General features: G+C 41.3%; 3 protein-coding genes and 1 long non-coding RNA gene across 7 annotated transcripts in view; 1 reads left to right on the top strand and 3 right to left on the bottom strand.

Annotated features, from left to right (window-relative positions):
- The window catches only part of LOC119119569 (glutathione synthetase-like), a 39,069-nt gene extending 36,420 nt beyond the window's left edge, over nt 1-2,649 (bottom strand). For 2 of the 3 annotated variants that reach the window (XM_037245974.1, XM_037245971.1), the window contains exon 1: nt 2,538-2,649. Coding sequence is in view for 1 of the 3 variants with exons in the window: in XM_037245973.1 (XP_037101868.1) it covers nt 542-617; nt 839-984; nt 1,119-1,250 (354 nt within the window). In the remaining 2 variants the exon portion in view is untranslated. Of the gene's footprint in view, nt 1-541; nt 618-838; nt 985-1,118; nt 1,270-2,537 lie in introns of all 3 variants that reach the window. The other variant, XM_037245973.1, reaches the window with a different exon arrangement.
- A 3,731-nt stretch (nt 2,650-6,380) lies between these two features.
- On the bottom strand, nt 6,381-17,227 carry LOC119119573. The gene is made up of 3 exons (XR_005097356.1): nt 17,218-17,227; nt 13,873-13,882; nt 6,381-6,601 (listed from the first exon to the last, which is right to left on the bottom strand). It is a non-coding gene; the product is annotated as an uncharacterized LOC119119573 (long non-coding RNA).
- gss (glutathione synthetase) lies at nt 7,434-14,196 on the bottom strand. Its single transcript, XM_037245969.1, has 13 exons — nt 14,073-14,196; nt 13,514-13,646; nt 12,712-12,857; nt 12,470-12,545; nt 11,971-12,110; nt 11,081-11,197; nt 10,797-10,877; nt 10,595-10,672; nt 10,448-10,517; nt 9,605-9,799; nt 8,727-8,808; nt 8,012-8,201; nt 7,434-7,886 (listed from the first exon to the last, which is right to left on the bottom strand). The coding sequence occupies exons 2-13, from the start codon at nt 13,643-13,645 to the stop codon at nt 7,763-7,765; spliced, it is 1,431 nt and encodes a 476-aa protein (XP_037101864.1). The 5' UTR covers nt 13,646; nt 14,073-14,196; the 3' UTR covers nt 7,434-7,762.
- zgc:103759 (U8 snoRNA-decapping enzyme) lies at nt 14,303-17,475 on the top strand. Of its 2 annotated transcripts, none has more exons than XM_037245977.1 (5): nt 14,303-14,435; nt 15,854-15,985; nt 16,147-16,187; nt 16,598-16,835; nt 16,935-17,475. In XM_037245977.1, the coding sequence occupies exons 1-5, from the start codon at nt 14,433-14,435 to the stop codon at nt 17,178-17,180; spliced, it is 660 nt and encodes a 219-aa protein (XP_037101872.1). In that variant the 5' UTR covers nt 14,303-14,432; the 3' UTR covers nt 17,181-17,475. The 2 variants fall into 2 exon arrangements, with proteins under 2 accessions (XP_037101872.1, XP_037101871.1); XM_037245976.1 differs by lacking the exon at nt 14,303-14,435 and adding an exon at nt 14,869-14,970.
- Nucleotides 17,476-17,577: the final 102 nt, after the last annotated feature.

Raw genomic sequence — 17,577 nt, 5'->3', positions numbered from 1 at the left:
GACAAGCTTGATAAACAGGTTATAAATGTGGACTTGCATCAGTGACATTGGTATTTAGGGCTAGGGGGTCCTAGGCCCGCCCACATTTTGATTGGCCCAGGACCTGGCCCTGCTCACATTGTGAATGAGATGTGACAGTTTTTAATTTGATGCTTGACCAAAGTTTCTCGCAAACTGCCAGAGATACGGTTCTCAATGAAAAAAAAAAAAATATCTACGCGATTTCCTTTTCATCCAATTAAAATTTATTTGACATGTCTTTTATCTTCACCTCTGGCTGATATTACAAGCACAGCTACACTAGAAATATAACGATGTGCTGTAGTAGTCAGTGATAGTCACTGATATTACAAGCACAGCTCCACTAGAAATATAATGATGTGCTGTGATAGTCAGTCCACTGTGTCAGAGTGCATTTGACGACAGCAGGATGTGCTGTTTCACTTAATTAGGTCAGGATAATTATTTTTAGGTTTTCATCAGCCCCCCCCCCCCCCCCCCCCCTGTTCAAAAGTTCTGGCTACGTCCCCGACTTGCATACCTGCAACCTTCCTTTTTTAAGGACCTGCCGGTGTATCTCGAAAAGCCTTGCAGTGAAATCATCCACAGAAATGGTGCTAGAAGATGACAATGTCAATATTAAAATGTGTTGTACTTTGCAATAAATGACTATAGATCATCTGACAGTGCTGTAAAAAATAATGACTTTTGGGGGAAATGTTTGTATTTTCCAGTAATATGTTCTGCTCAAATATGTATCAAAAATATCTCTCTTATTTTCTTATTCGTATTCAGCTATGAAATGTAATTAAACTCCTGTATAAAGTCAGCATCCTACCTGGCAAGAACCTCTTCTAAGAAGTCAGGATCCTGGCTGATCTTATTCATCAGTGTGTTGTAGTGAGTTTGCACTGCTATGCCTTGGAGGAAAAGAGCTCTTGGTACTGGCGTGGGGAAGAGAGTGATAGGAGCATATGTCACCTCCTGGAAAAAAAAAAGAGCAAAAGTGAGCACATGTTCCACCCCTCCACAACATTTTGTAAAAATTGTTTGAGAAGTTTCATGTAATTATGTTAACATTTTCAATTATGGTACAAAAAAAGATTGAGAAAGCTCACCTCTGACGAGTTGGGGGATTTTCCAAGCCTCATAAGAATACCATGTGTAAATGCTGAATCTTTTGCCACTTCTGCCAGTTCATCGATTAGGGTTGTGCTCATCAGTAACTCATTTTGTACTCCGTCAGCCATTGTGATTGATAGTTAAGATCTGTAATACACAGTCAAAGCGAATGCCGCATTCTGATGTAAAGAAGGATGCAGACTTGAAATTGAAAACACCGGGAACATCAGGGCCGGTTCTAGGAATGCACATGAGGGGGCAGTCAGAAATGTGAAGGGGGCATGTTCTCTTTTTTTTTTTTTTTTTTTTACACATTTTTAACACTGTTAGTGTTTTCTTCACGGCAGTTGTTAGCTGTGTGTCCAGATCTCAACCTGGAGAAGTGGATTGCACTCTGTCAGGCCTCTACACTAAGACCTGTCCAGCTTGGGTGTCCCACCTGAAGATTAAAGCTTCTGCTGGTATTGCTCTTAGGGTCACTGAGGCACGCAAACCCCCTGACCACAATAAGGTGGCAATCTCTCAGGGGGGGGAACATATAATATGAATGTTATATTAACTATTATTTGAGTTGTCGTTAATCATTAGTTATATCACGGGTCATTACGACGCGTTTGGTGGAGTTTTTACTGCTTCTTCCAACTCCTACCGCGCTGACTGTAACTTGACACTCTCTGGCTGCGTCTTGCCTCATTTGCATACTCACAGTGATTGGATGTTTACGGAGGGGCGCGGGGTCCTGACAGCAGGCTGTGTGAGGACACACACTGCACCGACATGAGAGAAGAGAGGGGGCTGATTAACGTGTGTTTCTATCAGCGGATTTTTCACTTCTAAAAGTTTGATTCGAGGGGGCAGGACATCTGTTTGAGGGGGCGTTGCCCCCTCTTGCCCCTGCGTAGAGCCGGCACTGGGGAACATGCGGCTTGTCGAACTCACCGTCTTTCATCAACCAAACCAACATTGTAAAATTTGATTTTAAGATCCAGTCCATGACCAACCCACGTTAGACAGAAAGTCGTGTTGAATCAAAGCGTGTTCTGTTGAGGTGTAGGTGTATGTACAAAATTTGCTTTTGTCCATCTGATACACGTATGCATGCAATGCAGTGACAATAATACAGACATGTTCATGCTATGAGGGAATACACAAAGCTGTTGTACACCTATTTTTGAGCTTCGGGATTCGACCTCCGCAAAAAACATACATCAACAGATTTAAACCAACAACCTCCCACATAAATGTTCACAACCAATACGTTATCGCTGAGAAAACAATTTTGTTTAATTGGAAAAATAGGTAAGATACTGATTAATAATAATCAAATTATATCAAAATTTGAGAATACATTGCATTAGGAAAATTAATGACCAAACCAAAAGGTCAACTCGATATTTACGAAGAACGCTGCTTACCTTTTATCACTATGTCAGACCTAGATCTTTGATTCCTCTTTGCCTGGGTGGAAGCCACACCTGCCAATAATGTTGTTGGAATGTGGGACTGTAAATGGGTGTGGTTGCATTTTTTCTCCGTTGAGGCAGGTAAACAGGTTATTCCAAACGTTTCAAAAATCGGAATTGTTTATACCAGGGGTCACCAACCTTTCTTAAACCGAGAGCTAATTCCTGGGTAACTGATTAAGGCAAAGGGCTACCAGTTTGACACACACTTCTGAAATAGCCAATTTGCTCAATTTGGCTTTTACTATGTGTTATTATTGTCATTTCCAGTTCACATGTAAGTGTGATTTTAACAAGAATAGCAAAAATACAGTCAAACCTTGGTTTTTGACCACAATCCGTTCCAAAAGGCGGTTCGAGAAGTGGATCGGTCGAATTCCGAATCTATTATTCCCATTGCAAATAATGGAACATTTTTAAATCCGTTTCAAGACAAAAAAACCCCACCTTTTTAAAGCATTTTTTCATTTGTGCATATTTGTCCGATCGCGCAACTGCAGCGCACCGCCGAACGCGCAACCGTAGCGCGTTGCCCACCGCGCAACTGCACCGCGCTGGCCGCATTATTGTGACAGAGCCGTCGCTGAAATTTAGAAAATATTTTTAAAGTCCTGATGTACTTTCCAAAATTTAAGTGGACCTAAGTGCGCAGGGAGCTTAATTTTGTCCGATGGCGCAACAGTAGCGCGTCGCCCACCGCGCAACTGCACCGCCCTGGTCGCATTATTATGACAGAGCCGTCGCTAAAATTTAGAAAATATTTTTGAAGTCCTGATGTACTTTCCAAAATTTAAGTGGACCTCAGTGAGCAGGGAGCTTAATTTGGTCCGATCGCGCAACCGCAGCGCGCCGGGGGCTCACTGTCACATTGCTTTAATTGCGTCTTTGTGTTTTAGGAATCATCGAAGTAACGAAAATACAATAACAACGGAGTCAGTCGGCATCCGGGCCGCGCGGTCGGGTTTTCTCGGGTCCTCCCGGCTCATCTCGCGAGGTTCGACCTCCAACTTTTGTTTGACAACCGAAGCAAAAAACATCTCGATTTTTTTTGTTCGAATTCCGATTTGTTCGAGAACCAGGACGTTCGAAAACCGAGGTTTGACTGTAAAATAAATAGATGCAGCTCACTGACATGCAAGGCCGGCTCTACGCAGGGGCAAGTTGCCCCCTCAAACAGATGTCCTGCCCCCTCTAATCAAACTTTTAGAAGTGAAAAATCCGCTGATAGAAACACACGTTAATCAGCCCCCTCTCTTCTCTCATGTCGGTGCAGTGTGTGTCCTCAGCCTGCTGTCAGGACTCCCCGCCCCTCCGTAAACATCCAATCACTGTGAGTATGCAAATGAGGCAAGACGCAGCCAGAGTGTGTCAGGTTACAGTCAGCGCGGTAGGAGTTGGAAGAAGCAGTAAAAACTCCACCAAACTCGTCGTAATGACCCGTGATATATGTTATATCCTTACTATTTTCCAGGTTCTTAGATAGCAAGAATAGGTCGGACAACGACGTGAAGGATAACTGCTTTAATCCTTACTCACAGTGCGTTCACAGGGCGTACCACAACAACACAGAATGCCCATCCCACTTCCGGGGTTTTTCTACTACGGAATTTGAGTTAGCCCAAAATACACTACATCTCCTCCCCTCTTACAATGAACGTGCTATATGCATGAACAACATGGTCTTATGCACCTATAACTTGACATCTTCAAGATCTATCAATAACTACCATTAAACAATTATCACATATGGTCCAGACAATTATGACAATAATATTCCCATGAAACCTTAACTTTGGGTGAGGGTGGACTACCTCGAATTATACCCATGGGAATATTCTTCATCCCCATAACTCGGGTCATCCAAAAACCTATAAATCCAGGCGTGCAGGAGCTCGCCGCTCTCTGGTAGGATATCTCCTATCCGGAGGCACAGTATTAGCACTATAGTCGTCCAATGGTGAACTCGTTGCAGGGGCTTCTGCAAAGGATGATGTCTCAGTCTCTGTTTCGGTCACATCCTCAGCTGGGACTGTTGGCGCTAGCGCGGTTGAGTCCTGCATTTGTGAGGGTATGTGAACCGGTGTTTTGACATTGGCAGGGCCATCAGGGAAATCTTTGAGGGACAGCTCCGCTGGCACTAACGGAGTCTGTAGGAGTTGATCAACATGTCTCCTCCATACACTATCAGACGTTTGGACAGTATAGGATACTGGTCCAGTTTGCGCAATAACAGTGGCAGGAATCCACTTTGGTTCGCCACGGTAGTTCCTTGCCAGCACAGATTCTCCTGGTTTGAAAACTCTTTCCTTGCCCTTCTGTTCTCTGCACCTAACCTGTTTTTCCTGTTGACATTGGACAATGTCCTTCACTGCTGAGGGCTTCAAGAGGTCAAACGTGGTGTGCAGGTCTCTCTTTAGCATCAGACTAGCAGGAGATGTTTTGGTGGTTGCATGTGGACTGTTGCGGTAGGTTAGTAGAAAGTTGTGCAGTCTCTGATGTAGCGTTCCTTGTCCTTGTGATGTTTTTCAAGGCATGTTTCATTGTTTGAACAAACCTCTCAGCAAGCCCATAACTAATAATTAACGACAACTCAAATAATAGTTAATATAACATTCATATTATATGTCCCCCCCCCCTGAGAGATTGCCACCTTATTGTGGTCAGGGGGTTTGCATGCCTCAGTGACCCTAAGAGCAATACCAGCAGAAGCTTTAATCTTCAGGTGGGACACCCAAGCTGGACAGGTCTTAGTGTAGAGGCCTGACAGAGTGCAACCCACTTCTCCAGGTTGAGATCTGGACACACAGCTAACAACTGCCGTGAAGAAAACACTAACGGTGTTAAAAATATGTAAAAAAAAAAAGAAAAAAAAAAGAACATGCCCCCTTCACATTTCTGACTGCCCCCTCTTACGTGCATTCCTAGAACCGGCCCTGCTGACATGTGCCGCTATTTGAGCTAATTTTAGAACAGTCCTGCGGGCGACTCATGCGGTCCTCATGGGCGACCTGGTGCCCGCGGGCACCGTGTTGGTGACCCCTGGTTTAGACCCATTTAGGAGTCAACAAGATAGCACTTAGCTATCAACACAACCACTGTTGGTGACCAGACTGACTGGCCATGTGTAAAACATTTTTGACTGAGAAATCTTCCTCCTCTTGTCTGCTTGAAGCAAAGTGCGTAGAAATATAAATATGGTGCGTCGTGATATTCTATACTTGGTCTGCATTAGTGCACACGCACGACAGCCTGGGCATCAGAGGCGTAGCCAGGAATTTTTCCAGTATGGGCGCACGCCCACAGGAAAAAAAATCGAACATCACCCACGCCGTTCGCTGATCGCTAAAACAACATCCGGGTCCGGGAGGCAAACGGTGAATGGATAACATCGCGCACATAGAATAGCGCAAGCACATTCGCGCAAGACCGAAAGAAAAAAACGGCATGAAAATGAAGAATCGAAAAAGCTCGATTTTTTTCAACCGGGGCGCAGGGAGTCCTAACCGGGGCGCCGCCCCGGCTCGCCCCGGCTTGGCTACGCCTCTGCTGGGCATGTTTCTGTCAATCGGTACTTGACCCGGTTGGGGCCGATTACAGGGGCGGAAGAAAACCCACTTCCATCCTTACTTAGTCCTTAGTCAGTCCTCAAAAAACATTTCATCCACCGTCCGCAAAATAGGTGTCCGTCCGGGACGAACCGTTCCGTCCCTGAGACGGAATGTCCATCTCTGGATAGAGATATACTATATATTAATAATTGCCAGGTATAATGTGGTCTAAAATAAGCACAAAACGACCATTTGTGAATCACTTTTATTTTCATTATATGGGCTGAAATATACAGTACCCTGATCAATCGCTTAATCATTGTTTCAATTATGACACCTATAAAACGGTACATGATAAAGTGAACTAAAAGGCACCAGCCTTTCAATAGGCCTTGAAGATAACCGTGCAGCAGTCATCCTTTTGTAAGTCCTTTTGAGTCCCAGTTCATAGTGAATAATAGTGATAATCTTTCAGAACGACCTTTGCGGTATTTGACCATAAGAGAGAGAAAATTCTCAAATTTGTCCTGATTATTTATGTGTGTACCCCATTTGAAACAATTTACATACAGTATTAGTTTTACACACTGATCATGAATCTTGTTGCAACCAGAGCCAGTCAAGACAGTGCACATTTCACAAGTAAGAGCCCACTTCCCAAGAGCAAGTTTTTTTGTTGTTTATACGAGTCTAACAAAATTAGCCAAAAGTAAATTTCTGCACATTTGTTACCTTTTCACAAATGTAAGACAACAGTAATGTCAGTGGAGTGAAGAACAGAAACCTTGTTTGACACATTTTGTTTACAAAACCAGTTTTGATCAGGTGAGAACGCAAATATCCAATTTATAGTTATGAGACATTGTTTTATGAAAGGAGAGGAACACAGTGAGTTATTCTTTTAGGTGGAACAATGGGCGCATGCATAACCACAAATTGGCACCATCAGATTATTCTGTTCCTAATCCTATTTGTTTCTCAATATTTATTTTTGTTTGTTTTGGAGTTTTTTCGCCCCATTTGTAATGGAAAATACTGTTTTGCATTTCAACGGCTGTCAATTCTATGCAGGTAAATGCAAATTTAATATTTGGGGTGGCCTTCCAGCGAGGGAGTGCATGTGTCAATATTAAGGTGCTGATGTCAAAGGCGCAATTTAAACAGGGGCAGGTGGAACAGGTGAAGCAAAAAGGGAACAGGCTAGCCTGAGCCACGCCCACCAAAATCCACTCATTTAACGCTAGGCTAACAGTAGACCTATCTGATGAAGCCTGTATTTCTACAAGGTGAAATTTCGTTAAAAAAAGTGTTTTGCTACAGTAGTTGGTGCCCAGAGAACATTCATTGCTGCAAATGTCAGGCCTCGTTTAATCCATTTTGAAATAAATGAATATCTGGCTGTTAAAAACATTTTGAGCAACATATAAAGTAGATAAAGCATAAGTCTAGCTCGTTTTGAATGATTTCTCTCAGCAATCCTGATTAACATTAAATTTTGGATTTAGCACTGCCTGAGGTACCATTTGACTTTATTATGTCTCCATGTGAATTTGCATGAGGTAGCAGTGGATATTGCTATTAAACACATAATATGTGAGTCTTTTGCAGCACAAATACTAGTGCAACTTCTCAGAAGAGGAGTGGGTTGTCCAAAACTGCCACTCCTGCAGCAACACCCCCATCCAAGTGTTCTGAACTCTTGGTCCTCAGAAGATGGCCCACACAGTCGTTCATCACCATGTCTTTACCCTGCCTGCACAGATAGGATGTATGATATTTTCTTGACTTTTTTTGACTACTACCCAATCTGATAGCGGCAATGCCCAGCTGAAGCCAGTGTCTAAAATACAATTCGGATAACCAATAGTGATTGCTTACTTGACATAAACTCCAAAGAAGCCCAGTTCACTTAGACAATTACTGATTTTGAGGGGTGTGTCTCTTCTCAGCAAGTAGTTCTGTGTAGGCACGGGCTGGATTTTATCCATCAGAATATAGGCCATCCTCTCAGCACTATTCTTCACTTGGCCCAAAACCTTACAAATCTCTTGTCCGTAAATGTTGTTTCCTTGAAGTAAAAAAAATGGTTAATTTTCTTTTATTTGTTTATCGTAATGGCACAAGACTTTGCAATGCTTGGCAAAAAGTCAGAATAACCCCATCCCAGGGTTCAGCATTTCAAAATACCGAAATATTTATTTATACCCATTGGAAGACACATTTTTATAATTATTCTTTCAACCCAACATAAGAATGATTTTGTTATTATTGTTTGATTGTTGTTTGAATTTACTGTTTTCAATGTCTTTGTAGTTTTATGATTATTTTATATGTAAAGTCCTTTGTTACAGCTGAAGCTGTTGTGAAATGTGCTGTAAAGTGCATACTAATGAATATTGTCACTCTCTTAAAATAATGGCAATATTTAACAGTTTTTTTGTCTTAAACATCTAATGGCTACCTTCGCTAAACTCTGCTATATATTTGTAGTTAAACACATCATTCAATTGGACTCCTGAAATGAACTCAATAAGAAATTGAATATGTTTTGGCGCATGATGATATGGATGATATTTTATTTCTTTGAGTGTACCTCCTCCCTCTCGCTGAGGCTTCAGGACAAACCGATCTGGTGTCGCCAAAGCCATTGCGACTGTTTTGTCGCCTTCTTCTCCCTTGGGGACAAAGAAGTGAAACCAAGGGAAGGTTTTCAATATTATTAAGTAACAACGACACTTGTAAAACTGACTGTGAAATGCAACTTCCTCAACAGACAAGAAGTAGATGTGCTTTAAGACCATTTGTTAAGGTACTGTATGTATCCAAATGAGTAGAGTCAGATAAGCTTAGGCTTCCTTCTACTCCCTTTTTGAACAAATATGATTTTACGATAAAGGAAAATTATAATGCAATATCTTTTTTCTTTTATATTCTATTGTACTATGGAGTTATCATTTTTCTGTATTTTTATTTTTTTCTTGTATTTCTTTAATGTTCGAAATAAACGTTTAAAAAAAAAAAAAAATAATAATGTTAATTCCGATTAATTCAGAAGATCATTTTAAGGAGATCATTTTAATTTACAATTGGCTATTTGTCATTCATAGTTCTTCAGACCTCAACATGATCATTTTCAGCATTATACATAATTGGAAGGTGACTGTTCGGACACAATGCAGACCTCTATGACCATGCATTTCAAGTGGGTCACTATCAATTCACAGATATGGTTGTTTTTGTTGTGTCATCATCGTTTTTAATAGTTTCTGCTCCACAAATTGTTGCCACGTTAGAGAAAATAATGCAGCCTGTTGATTTGGGATGTCCTTGACACCCTGTGACCCACCAGCATTGTCAGTCAATGTGGATGAGGCCTTTGCAATGAAGGAGCTCAGAAATTTACAGTGGAACAACATCAGGGGACAAAATAGCTTGGGAGGAACTCATTGAATAAAACGGTAATTTGCTCACCATGTCCAGAGTGTAGAGGCCAGCAAATGTGGCCCTGACTTGTGCCACTACCTGTGGCTGGTCTGGGAAAAAATGTTCCAGAACACCAGGCTTAGCAAGCACCTGCTGAACCTTCTTAGTTCCAGCAAGTTGAGTGCTGATATCCGGACACTTCACAGCCAAGGAGCACTCCATCATCAGGCGGGCATCCCAGGCCTGTAAATTAGAAAAAAATATATTGTAACAGAAATTTGTTATTCCTCCTACTAAGCATAATTAAAAGTTCTTATTTGCCTTTTTAGGCAAGCCACACTTTGCCCTCTAGCTTGAGAGCAAACATGTTTAAATGCATATACATTTGTCATTGTCAACGTCACATTCAACTAATAAGTCTTAAAACATCATTACGCAGAACCAGCTGCTAAGTGAGGACATGGTTCTGTTCTTCTGAACTCTGAATTGGATGTAAACAGATTTTAAAGTGTGCATAAGCCTCCGCCCTTGATAAAACAGAGATCCAATTGGGCAGCAGAGCATAAACAAGTTTGTTTAACTTTGACAGAGGGGCAGGAAGCCTGTGACTGCGAGATGACAACGCTAAGAGAAGAATTTCATCCCAGTCACATGGTTAGCGGATTTTGGAGGCTTCTAGAAATACTGCGGTCAAGAGACAGCACATTTCCTAATTAATCCAAGGGTGAATATATTTGATGTATTCACGTCCTTTGTTAGGTTAAAGTTGACCCTGTAATTAAACATTTGAAGTACGTACAACAAGTACACAAAATTAGAATGTTTGATTAAAAATGAGTGTACTTCACCATTAGCTTGAAGAATGAAATATGGAATGTCTTTCTGGTATACCTGTTCAGACTTGTAGTTCTGAGGCATGTAGCCATTCCTGAAGTAGACCACTGCAACTTCCTGACAATCACTGAATAATTGGCAGAACAGACTTGTAAAAAGCAAAAATATACTGCAGTTGGACATTGATGCACAAAGGAAACTTACATAAACAGTTTCTTGTCCTGATCTAGTTTTCCAGATTCAGAGACATCCTCAAAACGCTTTCGTATGACGGTAATATTCCTGGAACACAGTGTGAGATTGTCATTAAAAGACAGAAATGGTCATATAATGTACGATATTTTCCAGCAAAGCTGCAAAGATTACACTAAATATTGAGGCTAGGTCTTAACTAATCACACGTTACCTTTTCCACAGCTCATTCTCGATGAGTCGTTGATCCAGGATGTTCCTCTGGTTCTCCTCCACCAAGAACATGACAACCGCTCTTTAATGACAACATGAGGTCCTGTTAAACACTCTACATTTTGTAGACCCATTTTGTATCAGGAGTATGGTGAATAATTGCATCAAATGAGAATCTTGGGCAACCCCATGGATAAAATGTGAAATTCAGTATGCATATTCTAAATTGAAATGTACTTTTATAGAATAAACTGTGTGATTTATTCAGATGTTCAGTGGCTGTACCGATTTGATCCATAGAGCTCCCAGGCCTTGGCCACAGCCTTGGCCAGACCCACCGCAGGGTTGTTGTCGATGATGCGCTGGCTCTCCTCCAGCTGGCCAGCCACCCGAAGAATGTGTCTGTTGTAGTAAAGTATAGGACACTTTGTCAATATTAAACAGAAACAAGATGGAGGCCAATGCAAGAAATTCTGTACAACCTATGAAGTCAATCATAATTTGTAAATGTTGATCGAAAACAATGGAAACAGAAATAATGTTTTCCAAACAGAGAGTCAATCTGTTGAATTGCATCCATTATTATGGTATCAAAACTGTACCTAAACTGATTTCTAAAGCAACATTTTATCATGGTGTCATGTTCATGTTATTTCAGATGTTGCTGTAACAGACTCAAGATTTTTTTTCCCCTCAAAACTATTACCACCCTAAACTCACATTGACTCCACAGAAAAAAAAAAAAAAAAAAACATTGACTCAACAGTCTGACCCTTTATCCCCATGCATCCTTTATCTACCTACTATGGAAGAGTAAATGTGCTTGGAAAGATCCTTATTCGTTGCAATACTCCTACGTGGACTGCAAATGTTTTCTTTGCATTATTATGTATGATTAGCTGTTAAGTATACTATATTGTTTTTGACATTTTATTTATTCATTTAAAATGTAACATTGTTAAAGTCACTGTTTTTAAACTCATTGGACATTTGTACAGTGACAATAAATAAGGCATTCCACTATATGCAGCGCTCACTTTTGAGCCCATTTTTACATGGAGATTCTGCTCAGGTGCTTAATTGTACACTGTCAAGAGCTCTCTGGTACATTAACACAAAAGCACAATTTTTGAATGTCAAATTATTTCTAGGTTGCATGTTGATGGCCACTTTACCGGTGCACATCAGGCGTGCGTGATGAGAGGCCTCCAAAACTAGCAGCAAAGGTGTTGATCTCGATCTGTTTCAGAGACGTGTGTCCATCCTCTTTCTGGTCCAGCATGTAGTCGGATCGATTCAAACCCAGCACAATTGACTGGACAAGAATACCAAATGATAGATGACCAATTTGATGATGCTCAAGCTTTTGTTGTGACCTCAAAAATGAAACTAGGGTGTCTGTCTGTCTGTCTGTCTGTCTGTCTGTCTGTCTGTCTGTCTGTCTGTATGCATGTATGTATGTATGTATGCATGTATGTATGTATGTATGTATGTAAACACATCTTAATTGTTAATTTATGAGGGAATGGACTAGCACAAACGTACTTCTTATCTTAACTAAACTCGTGCTGAGTCAGAACAGTTTAAGTCTTTTATTTTGTTCCAGTGTCAATTTGAAAATGTAAGGTCCCGGAATACATTTTTGGCAACAATTCGCAAGGTTTACTTGCATACCTGCAACCTTCCTTCTTTAAGGACCTTCTGGTGGATCTTGAACAACCTTGCAGTGAAATCATCCACCACAATGGTGCTACAGTACAATACAAAAATTTATCAAAATATGAAAATTGTAGGCTGTTTTGAAAGTTTGTTCAAATAACATTTTCTGATTCAAATTTAAACCATTCAAATTGTTTTACAATTCATCTAGCAATCTAAATGTATGATTACACCGCAGTATGAGGCTTGCGTCTTACCTGGCAAGAGCTTCTTGCAGGAAGTCAGGATCCTGGCTGATTTTATCCACAAGTGTGTTGTAGTGAGTTTGCACTGCCATGGCTTGAAAGAAAAGAGCTTTTGGTACTGGCGTGGGGAAGAGTGTGATGGGAGCATACGTTACCACCTAAAATACAAAGAGCAAAAGTGATACAGAGATGATTGCTGAGAACAAAATGTGGATCCACATATGGCTCTACACTAAAATTGAATGAGTTCTTCCTTTGTTCACGCCACAACTGTGGTGTTTCATGTAATCACTTTTGAGTGGACATACGGCTGGTTGGATGAATAGTTTTGTGCAATAAAGCTAAATAACAAATACGTACACAATTTTTTTTTTTATCCAGGAGCTCCGAGAGCTATGTGTATTCTGTAACTTTTGTAACTCTTCATTAGGCAAGCAGCAAGTATCTGAACCAGGTGCACTTCCGTCACAATGCCACTGCAGCAATGGGCATTGAGTAGAAAAAAAGTAAGCGATGATGTGCCAAAGTATCATTTCAGTTGTCCTGTCATAGTTTAATTTTTTTAGTGTATGCATGTGACTGTGCCCGCGCTCACACTTGCATTACAGGTTGTCATTCCTATGACAAAATACGCTAGTTGGCTGATAATTACGAAAACCGGTAGACCTACCCAACTCCTTCAGGTCCGTGGCTCAAGTAGATGCTTTCCTACTACCTTAAGTTACAAGTATGTCATTCATTCTGGAACCTTAGGTGTTAATACTCAACATAAACAAGATAAGCTAGGGTACCAAAAAAGATGGAACATTCTCACCTCTGATGAGTTGGGGAATTCTTTACTCCTCATAAGCACACCTTGTAAAAGTGCAGCATCTTTTGCCACTTCCGCTAAATAATTTATTCGGGTTGCGTTCATCAGTAGCTGACATGGTATCCCTTGGGCCATTCTGATTGACATTTAAGACAGAAAACACAGATGAAGTAAATAGACATATATGTAGAATGCATATGCAGTTAAAAGAATGGAGTGAAAACGTTCAGTTATTTATACAGTAGTGTAAACTACATCCATCAAACATAAAATTGTAAAACTTAATTTATTTTTAATGAATCCAGTATTTTATTACACTAATGATTGTTTATCGACAATAATGGGCTAGACAACTTATATACAATAAATATTCTGCATGTGCATGTCATTACAGTAATAATTTAATCTATGATCAGTTTGAAACGTAATAACGCAGGTATTAGCCTCAGGCGAACTGGATTTTAACCAAGTGTGGGACATGGTGATGGTGTATTTTCTTTTTGTCAAGTATATGCATTATTGAAACTAAATTCGCGTGAAAGGAGAAAGAAACCTGCGTTACCTTTACTTCTGGAGCTATGGTCGCTGCACGAGAAAGCGGTGAATATTGTTAACACCGACGAAGGTCGCTTTGCATCGTACTATCGGACTCCGACGTGCAATCGTGTCAGATGTAGTCTTTTCCTGGTCCGCTATTGGATACATGGAGTCACGTGATTCATGCACCCAATCGCCGAGTTGCATTAAATTCCCGGAAGTTACAGAGCACACTGTGCCCAGTACAAAACACGGACATGTGTAAAATATATTAATATTATTACGTTCGTGACGTACTAATACTCCGTATATGACTTTGCAAACTTGAATACAGACATTTTCCGACCTTCTACAAGGAAAAGTGGCTTGGAAGGCCACTCTGACAATGGTGACAGACATTTTTGTAGTTTATATTCGCCTGGAATTGTGTGTGATCGCAACTGGTACAATCCGAGGGGTATAAATCTGACTTCCCATCTTCATGGAATGCAGCATTAGTCCGACAGATGTCAGAAGAATCAAACATGGAATATGAAATTATCAGACATAAAATAAAATGAGCAAAGAAAGAAGATGATGTTGGAATAAAAGCAGCAAGGATCAAAGGCAAAACAATCAAGAGCATTCTAGGCGAGCTCCAAAACAGGAATTCTGACAAGAATTTGATTGTAAATACACTTTGGAGTGCAAAAGAACCAACAGATGGCGCTCATGCACTTTGCAGTGCAAAACGACCAACAGATGGCGCGCATGCACGTGGCAGTGCAAAACGACCAACAGATGGCGCTCATGCACTTTGCGGTGCTTTAGAACCAACAGATGGCGCTAATGCAACGCAACGTATGTCAACTGCTGTTAAAGACCATAAAAGAGGAAGAAGACAGGCAGGAGAAGAAAAAAAAGGGGGAGAGAAGATGGCGGAAGTGAGTATTCGTAAGCAGTCGAGTGGCAAATGCACGGAACAAACAGACGGAGGTTGGAAAGTCAGGGAGAACGGAAGAGGGACACGAGCTTTGAGTGAGGCTAGTGGTTCGGAACGAAGGGAAGAGAGTGACAGAAATCAGCAAAAAATGGATAGAGGGGAGTTGAAGCCTTCAAAACCAGACTGACAATCATATACCGTAGCTTGATACTATCTGGTGGTGACATTAGATGTATCTGCCCCCCCCCCCCCCTGATAAACTGTGTTTAAACAAACTATACAGACACATTTTGAATATGACAATTGTATACAACTTAAACAAATTGAAAAAACAAGTCTGATATTTTCAAACGATTTAAAAGGATATTTCAAAGGGTGTAAAATCAAAATAAAAGGTTTTAGGATTATCTATCTGTTCATCGATTCTAGCAGACATGCATCATACATATTGTGATCGACATCTGATCAACTGGTGAAAGGGGATTTTGACTCGCTCCTCTTTTGTCTTCAACCAACAAAACGTCTGTAGGAATGGAGAAAAGGATTTTGTTGGTTTGTTATGTTTGTATTATTGTTAATGTTGAATGATTGAATGTGGAGCAGGGACTTATTGCTAAACCCCCGTACCACCAGGAGGTGATGAAGCAGTCCATCTAGACAGCCCTTCCTGGGTGCTTTCTGGATTGACACATTTTCAGCTTCATTTTACACAAGTCTTTGTAAAAGCTTGAGTGTGACAGGTGGAGCGCAATATAAGGACTTGAATGATGTCTTGGAGCCACCGCATAGCAGAAGGGCTACGTTGAGGGATATGAGAAATCTCTGAGCTGTGACGTGGCTAATATTGTGTTTCAGTACATTGTGTTTTGCTTGTGTACTCATAGATAGCCAATGGACAGGTGTCAAGGGCGGAGGCATTGGCCTGCTCAGGCTACAGACACGCGTGTCATGTGATGCTCTACTCTGACACCAAAAGTCTGCTTTTCGGTAGAACGCCCATCAAACATATCATACTGGTGAGGAGGAAAAATATGTAAAGCAGATGTTTTTTATGCATTAGCAAAATCCTACACATTTTTTAAGCAAATTCTCTCCATCAGTTCTTTGTGTATTAAACATGTTTGGAAGAATAGGTGTGTGAGTGTTGTAACAGCCTCTGTCCTGTCACATCCCACAGATGCAGATGCGCTTTGACGGTCTGCTGGGTTTCCCTGGCGGGTGAGTCTCTCCTCGTTCTGCTTTAGGTTCATCCCTTCACGTGCCTAAGAATCATTTTTAATGACACACACATACACACACAATCCCTGTCACATGATATAAACTCGAGCAAACGTTCACACATTGCCACTGTACAAATACTAGTGGAATAGAAATGCCTTTTTTCAAGGTGAATCTTAAAAGGCTGAGAGAATAGAATGCCCTTTATTGTCAGGGCATGACAACATGACTGGTGGCACATGAGTTAAACACTTCATCCATTGGCCTTCAACTTCCTTGGCCTGACACTTCAACCCTAACCCAATCAGTCCGCTTTCCATATTGATTTAAACCCAAGTGAGGAGCAACATGCCCGCAATTGTTGATGTCTACTTGTATTTTATTCCTAACCTATCCTCCCACCCATTTAGGTTTGTTAATCAATCAAACGAGAGCCTGGAGGCGGGTCTTTGTAGGGAATTACAGGAGGAGCTGGGTGTGGCCCTTTCTATATCCGAAGACGATCATGTGGATGCTCGCCTTGTCCCTGTAACCTCCCCCTCGCCCTCCCGTCTCATCACTCACTTCTATGTGAAGAAGCTAACAGAGGAGCAGATTGGGGAGGTCGAGCAAGCGTCGCTATCCACAGCGAGTGATCACGGCCAGGAGGTAGTGTGACCTGTTCGCACCAGAATGATAGATTTCAGCCATTTACCCAACCCCATGCTCGGTTCCTCATCGCCTCTTTCTTTTCTCTCTTATGGCAAGGTCCTTGGGATGGTCCGAGTCCCGCTCTACACTACAAAAACTGGGGGAGGCCTCTCCTCATTCCTGTCACACGCTTTCATTGGGAATGCTCGCACCCAGCTGCTCGACTCTCTGCTGCGCCTCCACCTGCTTTCCCCCGAGGACCTGCACAAAGCCCTCTGGCACTCACTGAAGACACATGCACATACTGCAGTGGACCTGCAAGCAGCACTTGCACTGACAGCAGCCAAGAGGGATCAGTCTTAAGTCACGGTTACTCAAGCACACACACATGTACAGTCACAATAGTGTTACAGGTTCCTATTAAAAAAAAAAAGACAACACTCATCATCTTGAGCTGTAACTTATTTTTTGTTGAGATTCTTTTATAAATAACACTTGCATTGGTGTACATTTGGAAATTACAGCACTAAAATATATATATACTGTATTTCAATGCATATTGTATTTGTAATCCATGATAAAGCCTTAGGGTTGCTCGAGACAAGCATATCAAAGATGAATGACCCCAAATAAATTGAGCAAATGTCTTATTTCAGAAGCTTGTAGCCCTTCACATTGATCAGTCCTTTTACCTCCAGTCGCTTAGAGTACAAGCGTATAGTTTTTGCTCAGCAAGCTCAACTTGTGGTCAAACAGTCCA

Source organism: Syngnathus acus, chromosome 2 (genome assembly GCF_901709675.1).
Source record: "Syngnathus acus chromosome 2, fSynAcu1.2, whole genome shotgun sequence".
NCBI classification, from domain to species: Eukaryota; Metazoa; Chordata; class Actinopteri; order Syngnathiformes; family Syngnathidae; genus Syngnathus; species Syngnathus acus.
The sequence above is the reverse complement of the archived record's forward strand: the minus strand, read 5'-3'. Positions and strand labels throughout refer to the sequence as shown.

Excerpts from the sequence above, each read along its gene's own strand:
- zgc:103759 (XM_037245976.1), top strand. The coding sequence starts at position 14,890 with ATGTCAACTGCTGTTAAAGACCATAAAAGAGGAAGAAGACAGGCAGGA. Across the intron at positions 16,188-16,597 it reads CTGCTGGGTTTCCCTGGCGG|GTTTGTTAATCAATCAAACG; the intron begins GTGAGTCTCTCC and ends CCACCCATTTAG. Across the intron at positions 16,836-16,934 it reads CGAGTGATCACGGCCAGGAG|GTCCTTGGGATGGTCCGAGT; the intron begins GTAGTGTGACCT and ends TCTTATGGCAAG.
- gss (XM_037245969.1), bottom strand. The coding sequence starts at position 13,645 with ATGGCCCAAGGGATACCATGTCAGCTACTGATGAACGCAACCCGAATA. Across the intron at positions 11,198-11,970 it reads CGCACGCCTGATGTGCACCG|ACACATTCTTCGGGTGGCTG; the intron begins GTAAAGTGGCCA and ends TTACTACAACAG. Across the intron at positions 8,809-9,604 it reads GCCTCTACACTCTGGACATG|GGAGAAGAAGGCGACAAAAC; the intron begins GTGAGCAAATTA and ends TTTGTCCCCAAG.